At 46.2% G+C, this 9,958-nt stretch overlaps 1 protein-coding gene across 4 annotated transcripts in view; it reads right to left on the bottom strand.

The window, feature by feature from the left end:
* Positions 1–3,100: 3,100 nt before the first annotated feature.
* FYN (FYN proto-oncogene, Src family tyrosine kinase) overlaps positions 3,101–9,958 on the bottom strand; it is a 214,668-nt gene continuing 207,810 nt past the window's right edge. For all 4 annotated transcript variants that reach the window (XM_052646076.1, XM_052646078.1, XM_052646079.1 and 1 more), the window contains one exon: positions 3,101–3,900. In XM_052646076.1, coding sequence (XP_052502036.1) covers positions 3,692–3,900 — 209 coding nt within the window. In that variant the 3' untranslated portion in view covers positions 3,101–3,691. The remainder of the gene's footprint in view (positions 3,901–9,958) is intronic.

Here is a 9,958-nt window from a genome sequence, read left to right as displayed (position 1 = left end):
TCGCTCCCCCTTCCTTCCCCCCAATTACTTCCTCCCTCCCTCCCTTCCCGCTTATTTTCTCCCTCCTTTCCAGCAAATATTTAAATCACTGAATTGAATTCCAATCATATATTATATAGTGATAAGAAAGCCAACAAAACTTATCTAAACCTATTAAAATACCTTTCAGAACCGAAGTGACCGAACGCCATTTTATACCAATGCAACTTGTTAGGAAATTCCCATTTGGTCAAGTGACGTCTCTTGTCCAGAGCTGTGACAAAACAGCAGATGACACACCTCATGCTGTGGGCTTCAGTCCGTCCTCCTCTGAATCCTGCAGAAAACCTTACCTTCTTCCAGCACTCATGAAAGAACCATGCCATTTAATACGGTATACATTCTTAAAGTCCCATAGGACATTTCAGGTAAGATTTTGCAGCTCCAGTGCTACTAGAAAAATCCTCTGGTGCCAAGATTTAGCCACAGGAGGATTCCCGTCTTTCTCAAGGCAGGTAAGTACCCTCTTGTGCTTGTCGGGGAATCTTCCGTTGTGTGGCTGTGTTGGAGGGATTATGAACACCTTTAACTCTTCTTGTGGAAGTGCCTTGATCCTCATACATCTGTCTTTGCCATGAACGAGGCAGAGCCAAATGCATCGTGGCTTCAGTCTACACCTTAATGCTCTGCCACAGGGGAGACCCAGCCTCTACTGGTCCTCCCTCAGGTCCTTCTGGCAACAAAGCAGACTCAGAGGAGAGAGCGAGGCATGAGCATGGCTGAACAGAAATCACTCTGTCTCATTTACGGCATCTGAGCTTTGTCAAGTCGTCTTCTCCGGCAGGCTTACGATTTGATTTTTAGGAAGTAAAAACAGCTAGATTATTAGGAAGCTTCCTTATGTGGCCCAGCAATGCCAGATGCCAGCTTTCCTCAGGGGAACAGAGCAAGTCCTTACTCACTGCCAGGTTATGAAAGGCAAAACAAACATTTCACCATCACTTGCCACTAAGGCACCTTGCAAGATACAAGAGAACTTTTTGGGTCAGTGGGTTCAGGAGGTTAGGAGGTGTGGGGATTCCCTGGAAGTGATGTCTCACTTGTCTGGACTAGTCTGCATCAGGGAGATCTCTTGACAACTCATAAGCTGCTTGGAAGAAAACACCTGAAATGTCTCTGATTTCTTCATATTCATAGCTACTTTTACCTTTATTCTGCAACCCTACTCTGTTTCAGAACAGTTCTAGCAAGATGCATTTCATAAGTGTGTCCTCGAGTTAGCCAAAGTCTTGAATTTTTGCTTCATGTAAGAGAACTCACAATTAACTCAATGGATGAATTAAAGGCTATACTTTGAAGAGACTATTTCCCTTTAAAAATCTGTCTAAAACAGGCTGTTGTGACTTTTTCAGATATTTTTTGAATGACTGAGTCAGAAACATACACAAAAATCCCCCAGAGAGTACCTGAAAATTATCCAACCTATTGGGATGTAAAGATGAAAAACACAGTTATATCTTTAAACACATCTAGAACAGTATTTAAAAAAACTGCCCAGTACTGTGACAATAATTGTATGTAACAACAAAATTTTATTAAATTTTATCAATTTAGCAATTGTATTAATACCAAACCAATGCCATAAAAACTTGGTTAGTCAGAAAAATCCCTGCTTCACTTAAAAAATGTTGGAAACTTTCTAAACATATAAAGGCTATATCAGCAAGAAGGCTGTCCTCTTTGTATAATTCCACATGACATCAGTGATCTTAGAATCCCAGGATCTCAGATATAGGAACCTATAGCAAATCTCATCCAACTCCCTCATTTCTACAGATAGGACCTGAAAGGGAGGGACTTCAGGTGACTGTTGAACGAAAGCAGCTGAATGAGGGCAGAGCCAGGCCTCGCCTGCTGGTCCCATCCACCCACTGCCCCATCTGCCACACCAGGCTGTCTCCCTGCTTAGCAGCTTCATTACAGAGGTGGAGGGGCACTGGGAAACATGTACCGACTCCAGGACGAGAATGGGGACACAGAAAATTCCAGTTAAGAGAAAATGTCTGATAAATTAAAATGTTACTGTCATGTCTACTCCTGCTTTAATGATCCTCTGAATTAACTAGACAATGGTCTAGTCTTTCTGGGTGAAGAAAACCTCACTCCAGCTGTTTTGAATGTTTCTGTCATTTGGAAATCATTGCACAATGGTTAAATTTCCAGGTGAGTCCTTACCACTTGGTGTGGAACACATATGTCATTCCTAGAGTACCTTCCATGATTTAAACAAATAAAAAAAATTCAAATGTAAAATGCTCTCTTTTTAATTACTAAATTAAGAAAGTTACACAATTTATAAATGTAAACTCACAAAGAAATAACAAAAAAGGAATTAAGACTTCAGAGTTGCTACTCGGTATTAAAAACTCAAATAGAAATAGGGCTTTTGATTTGTTGTTGTTAAGCATTTGTAATTCAAGGTTGGCACAAACAGCAACTAAAAACGTTAATACTTTTTTTGTGTGTGTGCATCCTCATGAAATGTAAAGTAGTGCATAGTTATTTCACTGGAGGACTCCTGGACATAGAGAAAGTCATTTCATTAGCAGTACAGAACATTCAAGCACTTATTTTACAATGGGAAATGTACAACCCCTCCCTCACCTTCCCGTAAGGTTTAGTTGTATGAGAAAATTTAGCATGTTGCCATGACTACAATGCTATGGATTTTAGACCATTTAAATGTGGTTACAAGGTTTATTAAATAAAAAATGTTGGAAACATTTCAGCATTCATGTTTTTATACAAGAAGTTTGTGTGGTGTCCATCCTCTAGTTTCCCTGGTGGTACCGGCCACTTGCTTGCTTTAAAGAGGCTCACTTTTAAGTTTCAAGAACAAATCATAGTAAGTCGAAGCAAATACTGGAAAAAGAAATTGTGAATTCAGCTTGGGCCCTGATAAAAGAGTCAAAGTAACAGCCATCTACAGGCACAGTCATGAACCAAAAAAGTACAATCCAAAAACAAACATGTTTTGCAAAAGCCAAAAAGCGAGGCCACTGGTTTTCAGAACACCACCAGTGCTTTTATGTTGATTTTCCAGTCAAATCCTCATTCTGGGTCCTGAAGCTTTGTGGCCAAGGTTGGCCACAGTCTCCATGTTAGCACCCACATGGTGTATGTACAGGGATATATAGATTACATATATTCATATTTATAAAAAAGAAAAAAAAAACCAAACACCTGTCCTGATTGGATTTTGTTAAAACATGAAAAAAAATTTTATTGTTTTAGACAAAGAGGCCACTTTTGGAAAATAATACTTTTTTTTTTTAGTTGAATCAGGTGAAGACAGAGTTAAAATCACATAGGATTTGCATTTTAAAAAAAGGAAAGCACTAGGATCGTTGGCACTGGAGTAACTATTTACACTGAACAGAGGTTTGGCCTTTTACATAACATCGATACAATGCATTTCCAAAGTCTGAGAAATAACAAGGTTCTGTCTCGAATGCTTCACAGAGGAGGTTCGGATTTGGGGACAAGTGTCATGAATGAGGGCCATGAAGTTCGTCAGCTTCAGAGTCACATGCAATCTGATCCTGGACGGTTCTGGCTGCTCTGCTCGGAGCAGCTGGCTATGGAATTGAAAGCTAATGGGGAGGGGGCGGGGAAGCCTCTGGAACCAGGCCTCTCTCTGCAGACCCAGGTCTTACAGGTTTTCCCCGGGTTGATACTGAGGCTCTGTTGCGGTGAAGTAGTCTTCCAGGAAGCCCTGCAGGTACTCGAAAGTGGGCCGCTCTTCGGGGTCCTTTTTCCAGCAGTGTATCATGAGCTCGTGGAGGGAGATGGGGCAGTCCTGTGGACAGGGCATCCTGTAGCCGCGCTCCACCTGCTCCAGCACCTCCCGGTTGTTCATGCCTGCAAAGACAAGGGCCATGAGAGAGGGCGCCCCTATGTCTTCTCTTTCTTCTCCTTGGAGCCTACAGGTGGTTAAAACATGTTGAGTGCGCCCACCTCACCCAGAGGTGAACCCTGTCTTCAATGGGCTATCTCACCACTCAGAAATAAAAAAGGACTCCCCTACTGACACACGTGAAGCCCTGGAGGGTGAATCTCAAAAGCATTAGAAGTGAAAGAAGCCAGACACAAAAGGCGATGTACTGCATGATTTCATTTATATGAAATTCTAGAAAAGGCAAAAACTATAGTGATAGAAAGCAGATCAGTGGTTGCCAGGGGTGACGGGGAGGGCAATCCTGCAAAGAGGCCGCAGGGAACACAAGGGTGATGGAAACGTTCTGTATCAGCAAACCCTCCCGGTAAAGGCCAGGCAGTAAAGATTTTAGGTTGCATACTATCTCTGCCACATATCCTTCATTTTATTTATTTTTCTACAACTCTGAAAATAGAAAACAAAGACAGGGCAGGAGCCAGATCTGGCCTAGAAGCTGTAGGCTGCCAATCCATGTTCTATATCCTGAGTGTGGAGGTATGACTGTTTATGTTTGTCAAAACTCACAGAATTCTTAAAACTGTAGAATTCTATTGTATGTAAATTATACATCAATTATACTGACAAAAGCATGAATGATAAAAACAAATCCAGGCAATGAAAACTAAACTGTCCTTTGTTCACAGGACCTATAAGCTCTGTTGATGTACTTCATAAACTGGCTGTCCTCGTGCCTGGACAAACTCTCAGTGTTCAGCCATTCGAGATCCGCCATCACGCCATCAGTCTGGGTACCGTCCAGCCCAGTGACCCCCAGGTGCCCTGGGTTAAGATGACTCTGACAGGGAGGCAGGGCACTGTTTACTGATGACCTCGGACAGGCCATCAATCACGGAGACCTCTGTGACCCTCTGGGGGAGCTGCCCGATACAGAGGCTTCGGGATGCCTGGAGCTCACAGGAGACGTTCTGGGAGACTGCCAGACCTCTGGAGAGTGCAGCCTTCCTGCACACTGGCCTTCTCAACAGAACAGGAAATACCACATAAGGGGTGGATAGGGGAGCTGAATGCCCTGACCCCTTTCTCAATCACTGCCAGGCTCTCTTCTCTGGTTTGATTCCCTTTTCTGCCGTATCGTGTTCTGCCATCGCCTGCCAAGCCCTTGTATGTTTTGGCTGCTCCTTGGCCCTGAGCCTATAATCTGGAATCCTCTCCAACTTCTGACCCAGTTAATTTATAAAAGCAAAAACCCGAGTTTCAGCCATTCAGAAACCCAGAATTCTTCCCCTGGCTCTCAGAGCTCCAATCAGCAGGACATAGTGTGTACATGTAGCAGCTTCTGGAGGAGATGGCAACCCGCTGAGTAGAACCACCCAGCCAGAGCAGCCGGGCCAGGTCACAACCCTGTCCCCCTGTCCCCCAGAATCGCTCAGATTCTGGGATCTGTTGCCAGTTCTCTTTGTTGTTGTTTTTGGAGCTGGGCTGATTCCAGCTCCCGTGACTGTCAACCACAGCCCTGTCAGTCACATGCTTATCCAAACCCTTTCAGGATGCTTTCTTATTCTCTGCCATTGTAATTCCTTGAGGTGATAAAATCTGTGTATTATTCCTGCTGTGTTGAAGTAGGCCTTCAATTTAATTATTCTAACATAACTCTGCTCACATTTTGGCAGTGACCCTTATTTTAGTGAGAGAGGCTCGGTAGTTGAATCTGAGTCCCCTTCCTCCATGCCATGCCTGACTTCACAGGGGCTCTCTTCAGTTGGATGACTGGTCAGCTCTGTAGTTAATTACCTTACATCCTCTTCCAACCACTGAAAAACTCATTTTGATAAATCAGGTGGGGCAGGGGGGTCGGGTGGAAGCAAGGGGAGATGCTGAGGTTGCCACTGGAGTGTCCCGCAGTGCTCTGGACAAACGGACAAGGACCAGCATTTCCTCATCTACAATCCCCAATCCAACAAGCTCTGCAAAGCACAAGTTCTGGGAACTTGCCTGGCAGCAAACTGATCTGAACTCACCTTATTTGGCCATAAAACCTGACCTGGTGTGAGGCGCTCGACTGTTTTTCTTCATTTATACATACTGCTGAAGAATTAAGGATGTGTCGGAACAGAGTGCAGCCCAAGACCCTCCTAAGGTGTTGTACAAATTATGGTCTAAGCACTATATGGACTTTCGAGAAAGAAAACCAAGTCTGACTGTGAAGCCTGTCCAGTTTTGGCTGTGAAGCTCTGGCAGGAGTGGACAGCAGCCACTACATTCCAGGAGCTCAGAAAGGCTAGGAAGAGAGCGTGAGGCCGTACCAGGACTGGCCTCCTCCAAAGTGTGTGCTTTGTATTTCAGTATAGTCCTTGGTTTCATAACATCTCAGAAGACACATGCCTGAACCTGCAGAAGTCCCCCTTGTCCCTGGCCCTGCCAGGAGTCTGTGAGAACTGGAGGAGAGACAGGTGGGCGGTCTGAGCCTCAGAAGGTCTGACCAGCCCTGCTGGAGCTGGTTACACCCCTCGCCCAAACCCAAATGCCTCCTCCTAATGCTTCATTCTGGCACTGGGATCATGCAAAACCACACCACAGAGCTTAGCTAATCATTCTCCTATTGCTCTGCAGCCCTTATGTCATTACAGGATTCATGTTATTAAAAAACAAACTACTCAAATGGAAACATTTCATGTATTTTTTTAAAAGTCTTGATCCAGTCTCCGCCAATGGAAAGTTTAATTGGCCACTTGGGTCAAGCCTGTTTTTCCAGTGCTCTGCCTGAGTCGGGGACACAGCTCAACCCTCAACATGTAGCATCTAGGGAGGCAGCCTGCTCCCCAGGGCAGCTGGGACCCCGGACAGAGCTGGCCTTGGCCCTCGTGGTATAGGGCACCAGCTGGCCTCGCCGGCAGCTCCTGGCCATGCCCTCCATCTCCTTTCTGCCCGCGTCTCTTCTTGCTTCTCCTCCCCTCCCCCCATGCCACTCCCCAGGTTCTCCCAGCATGAAGAGCATACAAAACCAATTCGACGCACCAGGCTAACAAGGAACATACCAACATCAGTTTTGCCAGAAAAGTGGGACATAAGACAATGCACTTGGCTGACAATGACAGTCTGAATGGGACTGGCTCTTTTCCAAGCATCCATAGGCCAGAAGTGGACCCAGCTCCTTCACGACGGTCCCCGGCAGTGGGAAGTGCACAACCAAGGGATGCTCACTCAGCAAGGCTTGGGTCACTTTTCACTTCACAAACAATAGCCCAAGCAAGTGGCTGTGTTCATATTTTTTCAAAAAAGAGTATTCTCGGCTATAAGAACTTTGAAAAGTCATATTTAAGAATTGCTTTTTAGTAAAAATGGATTTTCCTCTTCATACTACTATTTCATGAGCTCTTTTTGAAAGTGAAAAGTGAAAGTGTTAGTCGCTTCAGTCATGTCCGACTCTTTGCGACCCCATGGTCTGCAGCCTGCCAGGCTCCTCTGTCCATGGAATTCTCCAGGCAAGAATACTGGAGTGGGTAGCCAGTCCCTTCTCCAGGGGATCTTCCCAACCCAGGGATCGAACCCAGGTATCCTGGATTACAGGCAGATTCTTTACCATCTGAGCCATCAGGGAAGGTGAGGGCCAGGGACTGGGAAGGGAAAACACACAACATTGAGTTTAGGGAGGCCAGCGAGTCCTGAGGGACATGGGGAAAGGGAAGAATCTTTGTATCTTACTTCCAACTGAGGAAGTGGTAGGAGGGAGGGTGGGGTGGGGGTGGGAGTAGGGAGGAGGCTGCCTGGGAATGTTCTGCCTATTTTTTTCCTTCTTAGGGAGAAACTGAAGAGGCAGAAACTTTAAAACATGGTTGTATGTTTTAGGAAAACTTTGTCACCAACAGTTCTTAGTGGAAGCTACAATAGAGAGTGTTTTTCAACAGGAGGGCACTCTATGCCAGCCTGTGGCATCTAACCATGTTATGGTAACAAAGCTCCCCAGGGCATGTTGCCTGGTTCCCAACCTCCACGTCAGAGAAGGGGCACAGGGCTTGGTGACCAGGGAGCAGACACACGGGCTGGTTTCACTCCAGCCTGTCCTCCTCTGCCCCCACCTCAGTGGTTCCTTCCCTTTCTGCTCTCCTTGGGGTCAGTCAGGACAATGGACCATTTCCACAGGTCACTCTCACAGGGCACCTAACCCAGTGGGACTCAGTTCACAGAACACCTGTGGAGTCTGCTGTGCTGGGGTTTACTTTCAGATACCTCTTCCCACACCTTCCATGGGGGCCTCTTGTCACCCTGCACTTCAGGCTCTCAAACACGGTCACCAGTAGCCTCATTTCCAGTGGGTCTGCCCTAAACCCTGCAGCTGAGATTCTCTGGCCAAGTGGACTGAATTCACTTCCTGCCATTATGACCGTAGTATCCTTCCAAATCGTGCTGCTGGCTTCCTCTCGGTTCCTGAATTAAGGTCAAGTTTCCGGCTCTCACTTTCCAATCCTTACTACGTATGGCTGCCAACAGTGTCTGCTTTCACGTGTGCGGATTTTCCGTCCCTTCTCTCCTTTGGTCCTCCCTCCTTTTATTTTACATTTTCCTCTGCCTCTTCCTTGAGCTAGATATTAACTTGGTGGTGTCTCCTCGCCTTTTTTTTTTTTTTTTTTAATCTCCAGGGAAGATCCCCTGAAGAAGTAAAAGTCTACACTCCAGTATTCTGGCCTGGAGAATTCCATGGACTGCATGACTGAGCGACTTTCACAGTTAAGAAAACCATTTTCACTGTGGAGCCACTTTACTCTTTCAACTCTGTGTCTCAGCAGGTGATTGACTTCCCCTGCCTCAGTTTCTCTGTTTGTCAATGGAATATCTCCATATTCACTGTGCTTTCAGCTCTCTGAAGTGTCTTCTATGAACGGAGGGTATTGGGCTTGAGAGCTCACCATTTCAGTTTCCTAATATGGATCTTCCAGGGGCTGTGGCTATACAAGTGGGGATTTTTGCTGTTTACCATCCAGGTTTGTCTCTGGATTGGACTAGGGGTTGCAAGAGCCTGGATTTTTGTGCCATGTGAATAATTAGGCCCTTTGACAATGGGAATGACGCTCAGGTTCTCAGATATGCAGCTTACTTCTGCAAACCGAGCTTTCTGTTGAAAGGAAATTAGACGCTATTGTGCATCAGGCTTTTTGTCAGAGGCTCCCCCTGGCTTCTCTACACAAACCCTGTAAAAAGCCCTTCTGTTTACTTGTCTGCTGAGCGGTGCTGGGAGTGCAGGGAGGGCGGAAGGAAGGAGGGTGCCGTTAATGGCGCTTGCTCAGCACGAGCGCGTGCTATCAGATGCCCGTGTGCTCTAGTTATCTTACTGGGCTACAACTGAAGCTGAACTTCAAGTTCGGTTTTGGTTATGAGATCAAAGTACAGACTCTGGGCAGATAGATGTTGCTCAAAGAGGAGAGCTGAAAATAAAGGAGTGACCTTGAGGCAGCACAGCCATGACTCCTGTTTCTCTTTCTGCATCTTAACCAGATAAGCTTCGGACACCTGTTTTTATGAAGCACTCTATTAATAAACACAGAAATGACAGCTACTCAGGTGCCATAACACGCCAAAGTTAAAGTGGATGATACAGTATCATGAACAGCTCCTTTGTCCCAGAACCAGTGAAAAAGTGACAGAGAGGGTGAGGGTGCCCACTGGGCAGGCCACGGAAATGCACAGGGGTACAGAAGAGCAGCAGCGGGTAGGACGGGGCAGCAGGGAGCCCCTCCCTGTCTGCTCTCTCCTCCACCAGCCACATGGGCCAAGAGAAACCTTGTCGGGGGAGGTAACAAGACTCTTGGGCATTCCAGGCAGGACTCCTCTGCAGGGAACAACAGGAACCAAAAGACAAAAGCCTGAGGACCGTAGATGGGAGCTCGGAAGGCAGGAGACTAAGCACCCTTGGCTGAGATTTGAAGTTTCATCCCAATTCCCTTTCTCCTGGATGGAGAGTCCTGACCTCTTCCTCCCCCAGGAGAAACCTGCCCCTGGTATCAGGCTGGGCCCAGTGGGGTAAGG

Source organism: Budorcas taxicolor, chromosome 9 (genome assembly GCF_023091745.1).
Source record: "Budorcas taxicolor isolate Tak-1 chromosome 9, Takin1.1, whole genome shotgun sequence".
NCBI classification, from domain to species: Eukaryota; Metazoa; Chordata; class Mammalia; order Artiodactyla; family Bovidae; genus Budorcas; species Budorcas taxicolor.
This window is presented reverse-complemented; position numbering and strand designations above follow the sequence as displayed.